General features: G+C 44.8%; 2 protein-coding genes across 2 annotated transcripts; both read right to left on the reverse strand.

Annotated features, from left to right (window-relative positions):
- Nucleotides 1-441: 441 nt before the first annotated feature.
- Nucleotides 442-1,460, reverse strand: LOC127105082 (alpha carbonic anhydrase 8). The gene has a single exon (XM_051042248.1). The coding sequence runs from the start codon at nt 1,132-1,134 to the stop codon at nt 655-657; it is 480 nt and encodes a 159-aa protein (XP_050898205.1). The 5' UTR covers nt 1,135-1,460; the 3' UTR covers nt 442-654.
- A 6,622-nt stretch (nt 1,461-8,082) lies between these two features.
- LOC127104589 (uncharacterized) lies at nt 8,083-13,683 on the reverse strand. The gene is made up of 2 exons (XM_051041769.1): nt 9,224-13,683; nt 8,083-8,584 (listed from the first exon to the last, which is right to left on the reverse strand). The coding sequence occupies exons 1-2, from the start codon at nt 13,681-13,683 to the stop codon at nt 8,083-8,085; spliced, it is 4,962 nt and encodes a 1,653-aa protein (XP_050897726.1).
- Nucleotides 13,684-20,123: the final 6,440 nt, after the last annotated feature.

Below are 20,123 nucleotides of genomic sequence, written 5' to 3' on the forward strand. Positions count from 1 at the left end.
GAACAGAGGGAGTACACTAAATTCAGAAAAATGTTTTCTTAATTTACTAAGTAAAACAATACTTTTAATTCAAAATTAGTTACAATGAAATGACGTTTTAAATAGAATTTTCTGCTTTGGTACTGCTGCATTCTTCTATTCACAGAACCTATAGTTATTTAATCGAAATCAAATAATTCAAAAAATAAATTTTATATTACTTTATATATTAAAAGTACCTACCTAGTTTGAATTTAAATGATATTTTGAATGCAATGCCACACTAATTTAAACTACTTAGGAATGAAAAACAATGTAGATTAAAAATATCTTTTAAAATCGAGTATTACACCCAGATATCATAAATCTATTTTATTACCCTTATGAAATTAATTTTAAACATTTACATCATGTGAAATTAAAATACAAAACTACATATACGGATTATCAGACAGAGTAATTAAAAACAAGGCTGGAATGGTAAATTTTACGATAGTACAATCAAGAACGGAAAAATTGGAATTCCTAAAATGGTAACAGTATCAAATCTTAAAATTCAGTCCCAATCATTAAGAGATTATTGCGCACAATCAATAATAATCAAATTGAGGAGAAAATAAGCTATCATAGTATATGAATGAATGCTAAAATAGTACTAGATTCAAATCGAAGTCTCTACAGAAGTTCTCTCCTTGCTGTGTATCCATATTCAGATCTCTGTATGTTTTGCCGGCGCTTCTTGTACACCATCGCTCCCAATCCAACCACACATACACTTGCAATCACTCCAACAGCTATCCCTGCTTTCTTACCGGAACTCATTCCTTCTCCGCTTGATTTATCGTCAGCATCTCCAACGCCTGCGTGGCTTACTTGGGAATCAGCCGCGTCATCCGGAGATGGAGATGGAGAAGAAGAAGGAGAGTTTTCAGGTGAAGGAGCTGGAGGCGAATCGGGATGAGGAGACGAAGCCGGTGTTGGAGTTGGAGCTGGCGGTGAACTTACCGGAGAAGAGTTCGGAGAAGGAGAAGGAGATTTTAGCGATGAATCTGGAGTCGGAGCCGGTGAATCGGCGGATGAAGCGATGTTGACTAATAAAGAGAAGAAGAGAAGAACAGAGAATCCTGCAATTGCGCGATTCATCTTCGTCTCCATTGCGATAGCGTGAATTTGAATTTTGAATCGAAGAAAGTTGGATCTGAAATGGAGTTGAAATGACGGTTATGAAAAATGCGTGAGAAACGGTTTGAACGGAAAAGAAAAGAAGTGTGGATCTGGAAAAGGGAGATAAGACAGAATGGAATGATATGAGGGTTTATAAAAGGATGACACTTCAATGCGCGGATGAAATGGAGGGCGGTGATTGGATTGAAATCTTTACAGTGGGGCTACCGATGTATGACACGTGGATTGTGTGTAAATTTGGGAAGATAAGCGTAGTGTAGCAGAAAGTTGGAAGTTTCGTGAATCGTGAGAAAGCGAACGTGAAATGGGAAATGGGACGCACTTGTGTTGTGTAGCTTGACACAGCTAGCTATCGTTAATTACTCTATTGGATGAATGCGATAATTATTGTTTAATATAAACAGTAATTCGAAATTTATTATTTGAGGCAACAACATAAATATGCAATTATGTATCACTAAATAGAAATTAATCAATCTAATTCAAATTCTACACCAGCCTATGTCTTTGGACGGATGAAAACGACAATCAATAAGTTCCAGTATACTATTTTCATTTTATACCAATGTTTATTAAATTTAAGTCAATGAATAGAACAGTTGATACTTGATAGTCCAATAGGAATATCGGATCCACAAATACAAATTCAAATTTACTGTATCTTATTTGTTCGTATTTAATTAGATGAAGATCAATTATTAAACTATTTAAACCAAAAAAATTAATGTACAAATATTTTCTTTTAATTGACTGATTTTCTGACTTCCTTTTTTAATCTCTTACGAATTTTCTTTATTGTGAAAATTACACCATTTTAATTGTGACTTTTCTTTTTATTTTCTAAATTTATTTATTTATTTGTGATTAAAGTTATTAGCTATTATTTAAACCAATAAGTAATTAAAATATGAAAAAATAAAATTACAAATGTATCTTATAGGAGTCAAATTATTATCTTAAGTTTCATATTAACGGGTCAATGACAGTTTTGTTCGGGAAGTCATTCCTCCCCCTCGTCCCAAATTCCTTTACAAGTCCATTAATAAGTTAAAAAGTGTCTTTTAGATTCTATCTACAGTGTGTGTTTGAAATGTTATGATTTTAAAATATGAACATGATTGTTCTAGACCACCCATAAGATCTAAAGAATAAAAACTAATTGTAATATGAAAGAATAAAGCGTCAAATATGTATGCCTTATTTTTTTATAAGCAATTGGGCGCGTACGAAAGCCTTATTGACCATCCAGATCAAATATGACAGTTGGTCGCGGTTCGCTCCTCTTTTCACGCTTACCGTTGTCAATAGTTTCTCTTATTTAAGAACGAAAACGAATAATTTTTCAAGTACTTAAATTCATTCTCATTCATACGTCACTTTTCACTCTCATATTAACTTAGGCATTTGAGTGTTAACCTTGCAAGTTAATTCCATTTCCACTGCACTTGAAGCTAAAGACCAGTACAGGAAGTTATGCCTCCTTATTTACCGATCAACTCTAATTCCACTACGAAACATTGACGTCGTCTGTGGAAATCTATTGAAAGAAAATCCACAATGCAGCGGAATAACTCAACAACATAATCTCCCCTAAAAATTAAATACAACTTAGAGACAATCAACAAAATACACCAAACAAAACAACACAATTTTAGCGTGGAAAAGCCTTTGTTAACTAAGAGTAAAAAATCACGGGACCCGTAGGCCACTTAAATCTTCACTATAATCAAACAATTGATACAATCAAGGCACTCTCTAACACTAGTTAGAGATATACATCAACATACTCAATACTTACAAGCAATCTCGGAATACAACAAGAAACAAGAGATATAATCAACAAAAATAACCACAAAATTTGCACCTCATAAAACCACTCAGCAGACAGATCTAAAAAACTCAAAATTCAATCTCCACCGTTCAAAATATCCCACTATCAGTTTTGAACACTTTCACCAAAAATCAAGATGATTTGACGGTTGGATTGTGAGAAAACTCCAATCTTGTGGGATTGGTCTGTGCTAAATTGGGACTGCGGGAATAATGTATTCTCTCTGGATTTTCTTCTTTTTCTCTTACACACTCAATTGAATGACCTAATTCTCTGTTTTGAATAATAAAAAAAAAGCTTACACACACATGGGATACTAACCCACATTCATTTAGGTCACTCCAAATAGGAGAGATAGCCCAACAAACTCCCCTGACCGACTAGTTGTAGGGCAACACCAATTTGGCTACCGTGCAACAAAACTCAAATTTTCCCCTAAGCAAAACCTTCGTCAACATATCCAAATCAATGACATCAGTGTGAATCTTCTCAAGATACATGAACTTTGAAGTTAATGCATCACGAATCCAATGATAATCAATATGTTTCGACCTCGAGTAAAAGGAGGAATTCTTCGATAAGTGAATGGGACTTTGATTATCACAAAACAAGACATAATTTTCCTGTTTCACACCAAGTTCCATTTCAAATTTCCTCAACCATAACAACTCTTTTGACGCTTTCACAGCGGCTATAAGCTCGGCTTCGGTAGTAGAGAGTGCAACAAACTTTTGCAACTTTAATTGCCAAGCCACGACTCCCCCGAGAAAAGTCACCATATACACCGAAGTAGATTTTCGATCATCCAAGCTTCCAGCTAGATCTGAATCTGTATACCTAACATGTAACACCCTAATCCCCGACTCGAAATTTAATAACGTAGTTCAAATGAAAATCACATATTAAAGTGTCACGCATGCTTCGCCAAAGCATAAAAATCTCAAACACCAAATAGTCATGTAAAATAAGTAGCGGAAATTAAACGAGTCTGGCGTAAAGTCTCAACATCAAACTCCAACATAAAAACTGATCTCACCTGATCAGGAGGGCCTTCCAAGGTCTTGGTGAATGGGCCGGAGAATGAAATGAGAGGGGGGGGTGTACCTGCAAGGTGCTCCAACGCTTAAGTCAGAAAAGGTACAGAATGAGATTATCAGAGTGTGAGTTAGAATACCTGCCCCTTTGCCATGAAAGGGGTATTTATATTGAGCCCCCAGCGCTGGGCCAAGGCTCCTAATGGGCTGGATTAGCTAGGCCCAAGGAGGAGCTGCCAGGGGACGCGTAAGAAGCGTTAAGACCTAGACCAAGGTCTGCCCCCTGGTCCAACTGCCCCTATCCCTAAGGAGACAATATAGGGGAGTTGGGTGACGTGGTGAGTGAGATGCCGTTATGGCTCTGCCCGACACAACTTAGGTGCCCGCGGCGTGGGTTGACGATGAGTGGATGGAGATCATATGAGGAGGACCCGCTCGTTGTCCGACACGTATTTAAGGGGCCGGGGAGACATTCTCCGGGCGGACGGTCGTTCACCTGACGTGTCCCCGTGGTCGCTTGGATACGGTCGTTTGGACGTGGGCTTGGCGAGCATTGGGCCGCGCCGTGCTAAGCGTCGTGGCCCAGTCCAGAACAGGAGCCCCCCAAGTCGAGTCTCTGAGCCAGAGAGATGACTTATGTTTCAACTAAGGGTTCCCCGAGACGATGGGGAAGCTTGATCGTTAGACAGGTGAGGTCGCAACAGACCTATTCATGACTGACATTTCTCCGGGAATGTCGGGGATGGAGGTGATCGGTTGATCTGCTCCTTCCTTGTAGTAAACGTGGGTATGGCGCGGGGAGGAGGCGTCTTGGTGAGTCGAGGAGACGGACAGGTGCTCGGGTCGTTTCAGCTTCTTATCTTTGATAGACGTGTCTCACGATTAGTGGCGTCGCTTCGTTTCGCGCGCAAAGACGGCGTAGGCAGGCTAGGCAATGATGACCTAGCGTGTTGGTCCACGTGCCAAGCCCTATAAAAAGGGGTTGAGTAACTTCATTTCTACCTTTTTTTCTCGCTCATACGTTCACCGGAGATCTCCACCTTCTCTCTCGTTTGCTTGCTCAACCGTCTGGACCGCCGTCTCCGCCCGTCCTCCTATCTGAACCACCGTCTTCTGCTCGGACACCACCGTACCCTTTCAACTTAACTATGTCAGGTACGATTTTCCACTGTGACCCATTCTTTTTCCTTGTTGTTTTCTGTCAAACGCATGATAATGTTGTAGAAATGTGGTTAGGTTTAACTTGGGAACAGTGTAGTGGACTGTAGGTGTATATTAGGTGGTAGAAAATAGGGTTGGGATCCTACTGTACCGGGCATAAACTTCATATGCTGGGCAATACTTGCATAGGCTGTATGAAGTTTATGCCCGGTCTCCATAGAGTGCGCGCGCCACCGAGTTGAGCACGGTTAGTGTCCGTCGCCGCTACGCCCTTTCACTTGACCTGCGGTGGAAGGGTGGATTTGATATGACGTCGAATTCACTCTTTCTGTCTGCGTTTCAGGTGCTACCGGGCGCTTACGACCGAGGAAGGAAGATTCTGGGTCCTCCACCGAAGACGCGACAATCGCTCGTCTCCCTGTCGGGGATGGGAGTGTCCGAGATGGTACCGAACACGCCTCCTCTTCCGGGCAGGTCGACTTCTCATGGGTTGCGGACGAGCCCTTGGAGGAGGAATCCGACTTCTGTGACGAGGCCATCACTGCTCACGCTATGGTCGAGACCATAAGCCGGGAGGATCCACCAAACTGGTATTGCTGCGCCCCCAAGGAAGAAGACCGCATTTGTCATCATTTCCCGGGGAAGCAGTTCACCATGTATGAATTTGCTTTTCGTGAGGCGGGGATCAGACTGCCCTTCAACTCCTTCCAGATGTCGGTCTTCAAGTGGCTCCGGCTGGCGCCGTCCCAACTACATCCTAATGCCCTCGCATTTATGCGGGCATTCGAGTTAGTTTGCCAGTTCCTCGGCATTGGTTGCACCCGGGCTCTCTTCTTCCACGTCTTCCATCTCCAGAGGTCCGGTTCCCGTGGTCGCCACAGTTGGGTTTCTTTCAAGCAGCCCGTGCGTCTGTTCAAGACGTACGAGGATTCTGTTCGCCATTTCAAAAGCCGGTGGTACGTGGTGATGCCGATTACCCGGGCTGCCCTTCACTCTCTATACTACTATCAACGGGAACCCAACGGGGAGGAGACGCTGATGTCGAAGATACCGCTGAGGTGGCAGCGTGATCATTTCGATCTCTCCACGGCGCATTACCGGGTCAAGTACGCGATGCTCGGCGAGGAGGATAGGCTCGCGTACAAGAAGCTGGTCGATTACGTGCAGAGCTTCAGCTTGGCGTTCTGGGCGAATCGACAGGGCGTGCCCTACCTGGATGAGGCCGGGGAGCTAATCACCGAGACGCGTTATATCAATACGAAGGCTCTGCTCGAGTGTGATACCGAGGAGGAAGCTCTGGCGTTATTGAGTAGGCAGACTTTGTTTAGCTTTTTATTTCTGTTTATGACTTCGGTCGCTAATGTTTGTGTGTAATTTACTTGCAGGTGCCATGCCCAATGCTCGTGATCGGGTGCTGAAGCTAGCGAATCAGGTCGGCGCTCCTGACCGGGTGCCCAAGAAGAAGAAGAAAACTGTGGCCCGTGTCTCGGAGACTGCTGGCGATGCCGGGGTCGGTCCCTCGCAGGCGGCGAGCGTGATTCCTTCCTCTCCTCCTCGATCTAACCCGATCACCATTCCTGATAGCAGTCCGTCGCCAGCGGCTTCTCCCCTCCATAAACGGAAGCGTCCGGCTGGGGCCCTTACCAGGTCGTCTCCAGGAGGTTCGCATGGACCGGGCAGCTATCTTCTGCCTCCCTGCTATGTGGAACGGTCGTTCTTCAAGGCCGAGGAGTCGATTGCTGTGCCTGCGCCTGAGGCCAAGGCTATTCTGGACCAGGATGTTGCTGCCCGGAGGAAAGATCTGGCCAGGGATATTGCTGCCGTCATCCGGGTGATGGAGACGGCCATGGTTCTGACCGACACTTCGGTCTCCACCGCCTCGCTGGAGGAAGCCCTTTTGCAGGTTCGGACAGAGAAGGAAAGACTATCTCAAGATCTGTCGGACTACAAAGAAGAGCATCAGCTGCAGGAAGGGCTGCGCCAGAAGCTGGAGGAGGTGGAAAGGGAGAGGGACCAGTTGAAGGCTGCTAAGGCGAGCCTGGAAGAGCAGGTGGTCGACCATCAGAAGCTGACCGAGGACAACGCCTACCTACGGGCTCAGGTTGAGTCTCTCGAGGGAAAGGTCCGTCCTCTGGCAGATGAGACCGAGGAGGAACGCGCCTTTGGCTCGCGCGGTGAGCTGCTAGGGCATATTCGGACTCTCAACCAAGATCTTGTGGCCTGCTTCAAAGAGGGTTTCGACAATGCTGTCGAGCAGCTCGGGCTTCTGAACCCTGAGTTGGTGACGGAAGGGTCGGCCTATAACTGCTGCGTCCGGGATGGTGAGATCATCTGCCCGTTTGAAGTGGAGGAGGAGCTGGGGGGAGAAGAAGAAGAAGAGGATGAAGAGGAGCTCCGAGCGGAGTCTTAGTTTATATGTTTTTCTTATCATGGCCTGCGTGCCTTATGTATTTTGGCCTTCGGGCGTTGTAATATGGCCTTCGGGCGTACTTGGCTTCGGCCGCTTTTGTCGTTTCTAATGTATGAATATTTTTGTTACCGTTCATTGTGCTCGTTCGTGTTTGATACTTGTTTGCATGAATTCGTACTCTGCTCGACTTTGTTAATCTCCTCGGTTTAGGGAACCGACGAAGTGTCGGGCTTTGTGCCCGTGGGTATCGAAGCCCGGGTCCGTTGTTCGAACCCTGGTCCCGAGGCTTGGGTCCTCCCATCGCGAGCTGGGTGCCCTGCCAGTCTTGGTACTTCGACGTTGGGTCTTGGTCAAGATCCCAACCGTCGGGGAGGGTTGTGTTTGTTATGTGACCCCGGATCGTTCCCGGGTCTCGTGGTTCCTCCCTGGGGTTTTGGGGACGAAGAGCGTGGCCGTACCTGCCACGTCTCCCCGTGGCGTACTTAGCTGTAATATTGTCTAAGTTTTTCTGCGTTCCATGGTCGAGCGAGTTGTTCTCCTTGTAGGTTTTCTAGGTAATAGGCCCCGTTGCTCGTTTTGTCGCGGACGCGGTAAGGGCCTTCCCAGTTGGCCGCCAGTTTGCCCTCTCTCGGGTTTTTCTGGTTTCTTCTGAGGACCAGGGTGCCGACCTGGAACTCTCTTTTTATGACTTTCGCGTCATGGCGTAGTGCTATTTTTTGTTTGAGGGTTGTTTCCCGGAGAGCTGCTTCGGAACGTATCTCATCGACTAGGTCGAGCTCGGCTCTAAGGGTCTCATCGTTCATTTCCTCGTCTAGGGGCTCCTCCGTCCTCCTCGTTGGCGTCCGTATCTCCACCGGGATGACTGCCTCGGTGCCGTAAGTTAGTCGGAACGGGGTTTCCCCGGTGGTAGAATGTGGTGTCGTGCGGTAGGCCCATAGGACGCTATGTAGCTCCTCGACCCATGCCCTCTTTGCCTCGCCGAGTCTGCGTTTGAGGCCACGTAAGATTACCCTGTTGGCCGCCTCTGCCTGCCCGTTCGTCTGCGGATGCTCGACAGACGTGAAATGTTGTGTGGTGCCCAGGCTGGCGATGAAGTCCTGGAATCCTCCGTCCGTGAATTGTGTCCCGTTGTCTGTGACAAGTGCCTGGGGTATACCGAACCGAGCGAGGATGTTGCGTTTGAAGAACCGGAGAATGTTCTGCGCGGTTATTTTAGCCAGTGCCTCCGCCTCGATCCATTTGGTGAAGTAATCCACCCCGACGATGAGGTATTTATTCTGATATGATCCGGTGACGAAGGGCCCGAGGATGTCCATGCCCCACCACGCGAAGGGCCATGGGGAAGACAGCGATTTGAGGTCGTTCGGGGGTGCGAGGTGCATGTCGGCATGTCGTTGGCATTTGTCACATCTTTTGACGTGCTCTTTCGAATCGTTTTGCATGGTCGGCCAGTAGTAGCCTGCTCGAAGGGCTTTTCGTGCGAGCGATCGTCCGCCGAGGTGTTGAGCGTTAATTCCCCGGTGTATCTCTCCGAGTATGTCGGGGACTTTCTCTTCCTCGACGCATTTGAGTAGTGGGATGGAGAATCCTCTCCGGTAGAGTTTGCCTTCGAGGAGTACGTACGAGCATGCGCGTCGTTTGACAGTGGTCGCCTCTTTCGGGTCAGCCGGGAGTTCGTCTCGTGTGAGGTAATTGTAGATGGGTGTCATCCAACAGTGGGCATCTCCAATAGCGTTGACCTCGAGTGGAGGCGGTAGTTTGTTGATGCTGGGCCGAGGGAGGATTTCTTGGATTACTGATTTATTCCCACCCTTTTTCCTCGTGCTGGCTAGTTTGGAGAGAACGTCTGCCCGTGTGTTGTGCTCGCGGGGTATGTGTTGAACTTCCCATTTTTCAAATCTATCAAGTTTTTCTTTGACGAGGGACAAGTACTCGAGGAGGTTGTCGTTCTTGGTTTGGTATTCTCCTCGCACTTGTGAGGCCACGAGCTGGGAGTCGGTGGATATTTTTACCTCTTTTGCTCCTAGGTCCTCGGCTAACCTCAGGCCTGCGAGGAAGGCTTCGTATTCGGCTTGGTTGTTTGATGTTGGGAACGCTAGCGCTAATGATACCTCTATCAGGATCCCTTCTTCATTTTCGAGGATGATCCCGGCCCCGCTGCCTGATGTGCTAGAGGCGCCATCGACGAAGATCGTCCATTTGTGGGCGCTTTCTGCTGGAGTCGGGCAGTGGGTCATCTCCGCGACGAAGTCGGCCAGTGCCTGAGCTTTCAAGGCTTTTCTATTTTCGTATTGTATGTCGAATTCGGAGAGTTCTAGGGACCACTTGAGCATCCTCCCGGCCATATCCGGGCGCCCGAGCAGCTGTTTGATTGGCTGGTCGGTCCTCACCTTTATCGTGTGTGCGAGGAAGTAATATCGTAGTCTCCTTGCTGTGTTGATGAGGGCCAGGGCGACCTTTTCGATTTGCTGATATCGGAGCTCGGGACCTTGGAGTGCTTTACTCGTAAAATAGATGGGTTTTTGTCCTTCGTCGGTTTCTCTTATTAGAACGGCGCTGACGGCCTCGGTTGCCACGGATAGGTATAAGTATAGGGTTTCCTTTTCTGATGGCCGTGATAAGACCGGGGGTTGGGACAGAACCTTCTTTAGATGGAGTAGCGCTTGCTCGCATTCATCGGTCCAGTCGAAGGTAGCCTCTTTGCGAAGGAGTCTGAAGAACGGCAACGCGTGCTGGGCGGACTTGGCGATGAAACGGGAGAGTGAGGCGAGCACTCCATTGAGTGACTGGATCGATTTTTTGGTTTTCGGGGTCGGAAACTCCGAGAATGCCTGGCATTTGTCGGGGTTGGCCTCGATCCCTCTTTCGGTGAGGTAGAAACCGAGGAACTTGCCTGCCCGGACTCCGAACGTGCATTTCTCGGGGTTGAACCTCATTTTACACTGTCTCGCCTGCGCGAATACCTTCGTAAGGTGTCGAGCATGGGTTATCTCCTCGTGTGATTTGACGATCATGTCGTCCATGTATACTTCGAGCATGTCCCCTATTTCGTCCTTGAAGACTTTGTTCATCATGCGTTGGTATGTAGCGCCAGCGTTCTTGAGCCCAAACGGCATCACGTTGTAATAGTAATTGCCCGTTGGGGTCATGAACGCTGTGTGTTTCTTGTCTGCGGGCGACATAGGGATCTGGTTGTATCCACTATATGCGTCCATGAAGGACAAGAGTTTAAAACCTGCAGAGTTGTCAACGAGCGAGTCTATATTAGGGAGGGGGAAAGCATCTTTCGGGCAAGCCCTATTAAGATCAGTATAATCAACACACATACGCCATTTTCCATTATTTTTCTTAACGAGGACTACATTAGAGAGCCAGGTTGTGTACTGGGCTTCAGAAATAAAATTTGCCTCTAAGAGGTCTTTTACAGCTCGCTCGGCAGCCTCTGCCTTTTCGGGCGATTGCTTGCGTCTACGCTGTGCTATGGGCTTGGCTGCCCGGTCTACAGCTAGCTTATGACACGCGATCTCGGGGTCCAGCCCGGGCATTTCTGCGGCATTCCACGCGAAGAGGTCGGAGTTCTCTTTGAGGCATGCTACTAGCTCTTCTCTTGTTTCCTCGGGTAGTCCCTTACCTATCTTCACCGTCCTTTCCGGATCGTCCCCAAGAGGAATGAGTTCGAACTCCCCGTCGGGGATTGGTCGGACCGGGTGTTCGAGAGAGCGTTCCTTGGGGAACCTCCCCTCTTCGGTCTCGTCCAGCCCGATGCGACAGTCGAGGTCGATGGCGTTGACTCCTCGGGCAGGATCCTCGGTCTTGAGTTTTTTGTTGTTGCAGTTGCTCTTCGTGCTGACTACGGCCTGTCCTTTTACTGCGGCGTCGTAGCATCGTCGGGCTGCTTCGATGTCACCATGGATGGTGACCACACGTCCCAATTTGGTGTAGTATTTCATCTTCAGGTGGACGGTGGATGGGACCGCAGTGAGTTCGGCCAGTGTCGGGCGTCCAAAGATGCAATTGTAGAGAGACGGACAGTCTACGACCAGGAATTGGATTTTGACTTCCCTGGCCGTTTCTTGTTCGCCGAAGGTGACGAGGAGCTCAACATATCCCCACGGTCTGGTTGTTGCTCCGTTGAATCCTTGGAGATCTGATCCGACGTAGGGGGCTAAGTTGGTCTTGTCTAGCTTCAGAGTCTTGAAGAGGTGGACGTACATGATATCCACTGAGCTGCCTTCGTCGACCAGGATGCGTCGTACGTCGAATCGGGCCATCTTTGCTCTTATCAATAGTGGGATGGCCGAGTTCGGGGATCCGCCCGGGAGTTCCTCCAGGAAGAAGGATATTGGGTTGGATTTTCCCCGGTATTTTGTCAATGTCGCTTTCTGCTCGGGGGCAGTCAGTAGGAGTTCGTCGAACTTACGTTTGACGGAGAGGGCCGCGGATTCCCCGTTAGTTCCTCCTCCTGATATCACCAGTGTGGTAGGGAAGTCTTCCCAGGGGCTGAGTGCAGTGATCTTGCCCTCGGGTAATGGTTCGGGGAGGAAGAAATCTTCCGGTCGTGACACGCAGAGGGCCACTTGATAGGGAGAGTTGTCAGGGGGTGTGTTTTCCCGGGGTCTCTTCTTCTCTGGCTCGTCGTGTCTGGGAGCTTCGTTCCTCCTCGTGTACTGCTTCAGGTGCCCTTCTTGGATTAAAATTTCAATCGCATCTTTCAGGTGGACGCAGTCTTCGGTCACGTGCCCGTGACTTCTGTGGAACCGGCAGTACTTTGATTTGTCGGTGTGGGGCTTTGGTGCAGACGGTTTTGGGAACCTGACCCTGCCCTGCTTAAATTCAGAGTTGATACATTCTGCGAGGATACGCTCTCGAGGAGCTGTCAGTAAGGTGTACTCGCTATATCTGCCCGCGGGGCCTCTTCCTTCCCGGAGCTCGCGAGGTCTTTCTTCTCTTCGTTTGTCTCCGTTGCGACGGGAAATGCTCGTGTCCTCGCGTTTTGAGTGCTCGGTCTCCCCAGCGTTACGTCCGCTGCGGGCATTGTGTGCCACCTGCTTTTCCTCGTATCTGATGTAGGCCTGGGCTTTATGCAGGAGCTCGTTTAAGGTGCGGGGAGGCTCGATCCCTACGGCTCTGCTAAGTTCACTGCCGGGTAAGAGACCTCTCTCGAGGAGATACTTCTTCATGTGCTCGGTGGTATCTACCTCGACAGCTTCCTGGTTGAATCGCTCGATGTATGAGCGCAGTGTTTCATTCTTCTTCTGCACTATGGCTTCAAGGGTCGCCTCAGTCTTGGGGTGACGACGGGAAGCTGTAAAGTGCCGGGTGAACATGGACCTCATGACTCTCCATGACGTAATGGACTCAGGGGCCAAGCTTTTGTACCAGGCCATGGCCCCTTTCCTGAGGGTCGTTGAGAACAGTCGGCATTTGAGGTGCCCGGTTATATCATTGCGGTAGTCGAGCATCGCGTTGACGTTGTCGACGTGATCGTCGGGATCTGTAGTCCCGTCGTACACAGCTAGGTTTGGCGGTTTCTCCATGCCTTTGGGGAGCGGGGCCTCCATTATTGCCCGAGATAGGGGGCAATGCAAATCTTCCTCATCGCTCCTTAAGGGAGACAGTTCGTTGTTGTCGGGGCTGTGCCCGCGCCTTGGTGATGTTCTCGCTCGACCACCGTCACGACGGGCGCGTGCCCTGCTGGCGTAGGGTTCGGGAGAGCGACGTCCTCGCTTCTTCGTTGGCTCCGAACGCTGTTGTATCCTACTCACCGGCTGGGGCCGGGCTTCTTGTCGTTCGGCTTCGAGGGCCGTGATTCGTTCGTGCTGCTGGTGGAGCATAGAACCGGCTTGATTGAGGGCATTCACCATGGCAATCATTACGGCGTCTCCTTCAACGGGAACGGGAATGGGATGAAATGTCTCTGCCCCTAAATTGTGGGCGTGAGAGGCATCTCCGTTGTTTTGGGGCTCTGGAGACGGGGTGGCTGGATGACCGTCCCGAACGTCCGCTTCATGGGATGGCGGGCCGTCGTCCATATTGTAGTTGACGAGGGGACGGCTGTGATCGCTATGTTGTTCTCCGGCCATGTTGGAAGGACAGAAACAAATGAGCTTTTGATCCTCGTTTGATGAAGATGGGGATAGCTAGTTCCCACAGACGGCGCCACTGATCTCACCTGATCAGGAGGGCCTTCCAAGGTCTTGGTGAATGGGCCGGAGAATGAAATGAGAGGGGGGGGTGTACCTGCAAGGTGCTCCAACGCTTAAGTCAGAAAAGGTACAGAATGAGATTATCAGAGTGTGAGTTAGAATACCTGCCCCTTTGCCATGAAAGGGGTATTTATATTGAGCCCCCAGCGCTGGGCCAAGGCTCCTAATGGGCTGGATTAGCTAGGCCCAAGGAGGAGCTGCCAGGGGACGCGTAAGAAGCGTTAAGACCTAGACCAAGGTCTGCCCCCTGGTCCAACTGCCCCTATCCCTAAGGAGACAATATAGGGGAGTTGGGTGACGTGGTGAGTGAGATGCCGTTATGGCTCTGCCCGACACAACTTAGGTGCCCGCGGCGTGGGTTGACGATGAGTGGATGGAGATCATATGAGGAGGACCCGCTCGTTGTCCGACACGTATTTAAGGGGCCGGGGAGACATTCTCCGGGCGGACGGTCGTTCACCTGACGTGTCCCCGTGGTCGCTTGGATACGGTCGTTTGGACGTGGGCTTGGCGAGCATTGGGCCGCGCCGTGCTAAGCGTCGTGGCCCAGTCCAGAACAAAAACAAAACATAACATAAATGACGGAAGACATCCCATCCCCAGTGCTACATATCAGAGTGCTCCTCTAAGATCCAATGATAAAAGTTAAAAGGGGCATTAACGCGATCCTCTAACTCAACATCTATTATTGTACCCGATTGTTTGTACTCCCGATGAGCACAGACGCCACAACAACAAACAGGGGGGGTGAGAATATGTCTAACAAATGTTAATGGTGAAATTCAGCAAGACAGGATAGTAATAAAGAATATAACAACATTCTCAATCACTCTCAAAGCACAATCAAACAGATCATAATTCAAATGCAATGGAATGCCACTATCTCCAATTAAAATGCATGTGGTACCCAAAATCATTGGGATCAGAGGTATGTTATCATTATGTCCATGTCTTCGGTTCCTCTATGAAGTGTGTCCCTCTCTATACGTGAGACCTCCATAGTCCCTCTCTGAACTAGGCTATCACTGGACCGAAGTCTTACCTATCTCCAAAATACGTGAATGATTCTAAACAATAAACATGCAACATCATCTAAAAAAATTATAACAAAACACATTCTCAACATTCTCAAAAAGGTTTCATTCTCGAACCTATAAATTGTCAATCACATGGCTCACTATAATCCCTCTTTGGATTACTATACTCAAAATGCCAATCAAAGACATCGTTGTAATCTCTCTTTGGATTATTATACTTAAAATTATATTTTCAAAATAATTTAATTATTTCATCCCAAAGGTAAAATTATGTTATTATCAAATATTCTCAACTCATCAAATTGCTCAAAACAACTCAAAAAATTCTAAGGACTCATAGTTTCTCAAAACCTTATTATTTTCTCAAAAACTCTCAAATATTCATATTTTCTCAAAACTCTCAAAAATTCATTATCATTATTATTTGGTCGGACCATCAACAGGGTAATTTCCAACAAATTCCTCAATTTAAATATGCTCCAAAATACCACCGAAAGACTCTCAAACTCCAAAAACTCCAGGAAGTACTCAAAAACTCATAAAATACTGAAAATGCCCAAAAAAGTCGAAAACCACAATTTCGCTTGAAAAGTTGGAATCGAGCCGAAATCGGCCACTGTCGATAGTCGTCGCTGCATCGCACCGGGGCGCGACGCCACCCACCGGCGGTCGTGGAATTCAACATTGTCGCTAAATCACTAGCACGAGATCGCCTGACCACTAACATCCCGGCGCGGCCCATAGACCGTCGTACGATGCGGCTCCCCGAGGCGGCGGCCCGCTGCTGTGGCAACTATCGGGCGACTACGATCGCAGCGAACTCTGACCGTCGCATTTCCGGCCCGACTCCGCCACCTAGCGGCGGCGACACGGTTGAACCCCCCAACCAATTTTCTCAAAAGTTCGATTTAAAAAAAACGTTTTTCCAAATTGAAGTTTCTGCCAAAAATGATTTTTCATAAAATAACTTAAGTTTCTCTTGATTTTGGGAAAATTTCCAGAAAAACAGTCGACTTAGAAAAATTAGGACAAACATGTTAGAGTCTTCAATATCACACATTTGAGGAATCAAACGACCTAGCAGAGTCGTACAAATCCTCGAGGACAAAATCTCAACTCAACATAAACCAAAACAACGAAGAAGCATATCATCATAATACAAAGTTATCACATCAAATAATAACTTATAGAGACATGAGGGGATTTATCTCAAATTCCCTATTAGGGTTTAAGAGCAAACACGTAAATCAACAGAATTCACAATAGTTAAGAAAATATAGAACTGCAGTAAGGATTGTGATCCCAACAACTTTTGGGTTCCTCTTCAGAGACTTCACTCTCCTTCCTAAATAGCCTCTGATCTCTTTGCCTTTTTTCCATGTACATAATGTTTTTTAAAAACCTAACTCTCTCCGCATTTTAGAATATATATGGACATTATTTCTCAAATTTACATTATTTGTCAACTTACTCTCCACTTCTCTCTTCTCACCTCAAACTCCCCATTATTCACAATATTAACACATTCTCTTATTTAATCAATTAAATAATTATTTAAATCAAATAAATTTTTAAATTAAATAAATATTCTATTAAATAATTATTTAATCAAAAAAAATTATTTCTTATTAATTTATTTTATTATTAAAAAAATTAAGTAATAATTCAAATAATACTATTTTATCTACTCTCAATCGCATACCCCCAGTAATTTAACAAATTACTCTTACACTTCTAAAACAACCAAATTCAATATAATCCACAATAATCTGAATAAACAATTAAAAATCATTAAATATAAGTTGGACCGTTACAACTCTTCCCCACTTAAAAGAATTTTCGTCCTCGAAAATTACCTAGCGAGAACAAATGCGGATATGACTCCCTCATCCGACTCTCCAGCTCCCAAATCAGACTCCTCCAACAGGTCCTCCCCATACCACCTTCATTAAAGCAATCTCCTTCCCTTTGAGTTTCTTCACTTTTCGATCTTCAATTCTAATATGTAATGCTTCCACTATAAGATTCTCTCTCACTTGGAACTCGTCCATCTGGATAATATGCGACGGATCTGGAATATACTTCTGACACATGAAAAACGTCATGCAGATTCGAAAGAGGCAGATGGAAGGGCCACTCTATAAGCAGGAGGTTCAATCATCTGAAAAATCTGATAGGGACCAATAAAGGAAGGGGTGAGCTTCTTGGACTTCAAAGTTCTCCCAACACCAGTCACAGGGGTGACTCTCAGAAACACATGACCGCCCTTACGAAATTCAAAACATTATCATCCACCCATTGACGAACGTAACCACAAACTTGTCTGTGCAACAAATCTCATTCTTTCCACTGGATTTTTCACTAGAGAAAATTGACAAGTGAAAGCCTTTATCATAAAATAAATCTTTCATCTTCCCTTTCCAAACATTATTTGGATTGAATTTTGTTTGAGTCTTTATATATCATACACCAACTTCACTTAGTTTTTTGTTGTGGGTACAAGAAATGATCCAAATTAGACGTTTAGCCCAAAATTATTTCTTTTAAAATTTGTATTAAATAATTTTTAAAATTTTAAATAAATATTTAATAAAAAATTAAATAAAATTATTATTTTATTTTATACAAAAATTAAATAATAAATTATCATAATCATCATTGTCACGTCATTAAAAATAACATATTTTATTCTAATCATTTATGTTACGTATGCAAAATTGAAGAGCACCAACAAAATCTCAATTGACATGTCATTAAAAATGATTTTTTTTATTTAATCATCAATACTAAGTATACAAAATTGGAGGGGGTCAACAAAATTTCAAAGAATATAAAATTGAGGAATCGAAAAACTAATTTTTAAAATTAAAAATTAAAAATTAAAAATTATTAAAAATATATTTAAACTTTAAAAAAAAAACAATGAGAAATTTTACTTCCTTCGAAATTTGAAAACACATTAATACTATAATAGTACTCATTTTCCTTTCAATTTTGTAGTAGTCATTTAGCTTTCAATTGACCCGTGAACTCCTAAAGGTATCTCCAATGAGATGGTTATTTTGAGTTACTTGACTTGTTATTTAGGGATCTAAATTGACATTGCATATGAACAATTTATAAATAATTTTGATAATTTTAGGACAATCATCATTACCATAAACAACATGTATTTATTTTACAAATTTATATATTTTTTATTTGCAAAACTATAAAACTCTCCATAATTGTTTTAGAGAATATAGCAAACGACACAATCACAATTTATTTTTTCTTACTTTGATAACTCTAAATACCGCTCTATCCAACCTATTCACTTTCAAAATACAGTAACAAAGACAAGTTTGTGTTTTCTTTCTCCATCTCCTAGACAACTAGTACAACCTAATTTCACCATGAAACTTTCCGTTCTCCTTCAATCAATCTCTCTCACAAGAAAACCGAACACCCTCAAATTCAACCCCTGGAAAAAAAATTATTGGAAAAGACAAAAACCTTTTCCATTGTTTCTATATCATTTAATGTATTATTACATACTCATATATTAGATGCACAAGAGGGTATAAATAGGGAAAAACTCATTAAAGTTAATATTGAGATTATAATTCTACAATTATGAGATTGTGATTCTACAATAATAGAGATATTATATAATAATGATATGATAATCTTATAATCTTCATATTAATGTTGTAATTTGCACTTTAATTTTTCAATATTTTCCCTCAAGTTGGAGAGCGAGATCATGAGCATTTAAGTTGATCATTAATTCATGAAATGATTTGGCTCTCAAATTATTTTGTGAAAATGTCAGTTTGTTGATTCTTGGTTGGGAGGTTTATATGGTACCTGCTTGCAAATGATGACAGACAAAATGACAATTCACCTCTATATGTTTTGTCCTTTCGTAGTATACTGGATTTGTATAAGGCATTTCTTATCTCATCCTATAGTATAGGGTGGAAAAACACTCTATGGAAAACCTCAAATGTCTATCAGATTCCGGAGATCCATCATCGGACGCACCCTTATCTTAAGTCAAAAAGTTACAACTGATCCGAAGATACATCTCTGAAATATTTCAAAACACACCTCATGCATCCCACTGAGTCACACCAACATATTTTGTAAACGCAAATCCAGATATGCGACTCTAAAATATTTAAAAACACACCTCATGTATCTCTATAAAAGGCCAATTTTAAACATTTATTGATCCGAAGATGCGTCTCCATTTAGAATTTACAGAGATGCATCTCTGTAACCAGTCAAAATAGTGCAAGTTAAGTTAATTTTATGGTTACTCAGATGAAAATCATGATTTATAAATGTTAAGGCACATTTCATGTGATGAGCATTAAACTATACAACCGATATATAAAAAATGACATATATAAATTTGGAGTCAAAATATGTCATCATGACATACACAATAAAGTAGAAATAAACAATAAAGTCAAAATAAGTAAAAATAAAACACAACCGAACATAAATCCAAACTATAAATACTATTAACTACTGTGTATGTCGGACTCGAGCTCCTCGGACTCCTCTGCCCCTCATGCTCTGACGTTGTCTCCGGTATATCAGTGTCTCTCGTGCTTCCGTCATAATGGTATTTAGGACCTCTCTCACCTTAGAATCATCAGGAAATATACCTCTATTAATATCTATCTGCGCAATCTCCACAATATGGAGAAATCTTTGCAACACATCATAAGCATGATCTAACCTAGTATCTCCTGATGAGGTGGCCTCAATGGATCGCCTGGAGCAGTCTGCACCATATGGATGTGATAGCCTGAAGAACCACCTAATGTACTCGTCTACATAGATTCATTCACTCTCATCTATGATACTCCGTGCCTCCTCTAGTATCAGATGACTAAGATAATCATCAAACATGACATTCATATCTCTACGTGTCATAGTGCGGGAAGCAGAGACAACATGGTGTCTAGGAATAGTCTAGGTGTAGCTGAACTGTCGCATGACGCGCTCAGGAAAATGAGAAAATGTCAAACGTGAACTATAAGCCAATCATCTCGAGTATAAGACTATGTCGTCAATGGTCACGTCTCTCTGTGATCGACACATGTGTTAAAATGCATATCCTCTGCTACCAAGCGGTCAAAATACACTCGAAACTGCTTTGTCGCCTGGTTCCCTCTGAGTCGGGAAAATGCAGAAGCACGCGACATATTCTCAGTATAAGCCGGTACACACGACCAACCAGAGATGCATGGGAAGTGTTGGGGGATCCAAGCCTGAAAAGTGTTG

The sequence above is a fragment of the Lathyrus oleraceus genome, chromosome 7 (assembly GCF_024323335.1).
Source record: "Lathyrus oleraceus cultivar Zhongwan6 chromosome 7, CAAS_Psat_ZW6_1.0, whole genome shotgun sequence".
NCBI lineage: Eukaryota > Viridiplantae > Streptophyta > Magnoliopsida > Fabales > Fabaceae > Lathyrus > Lathyrus oleraceus.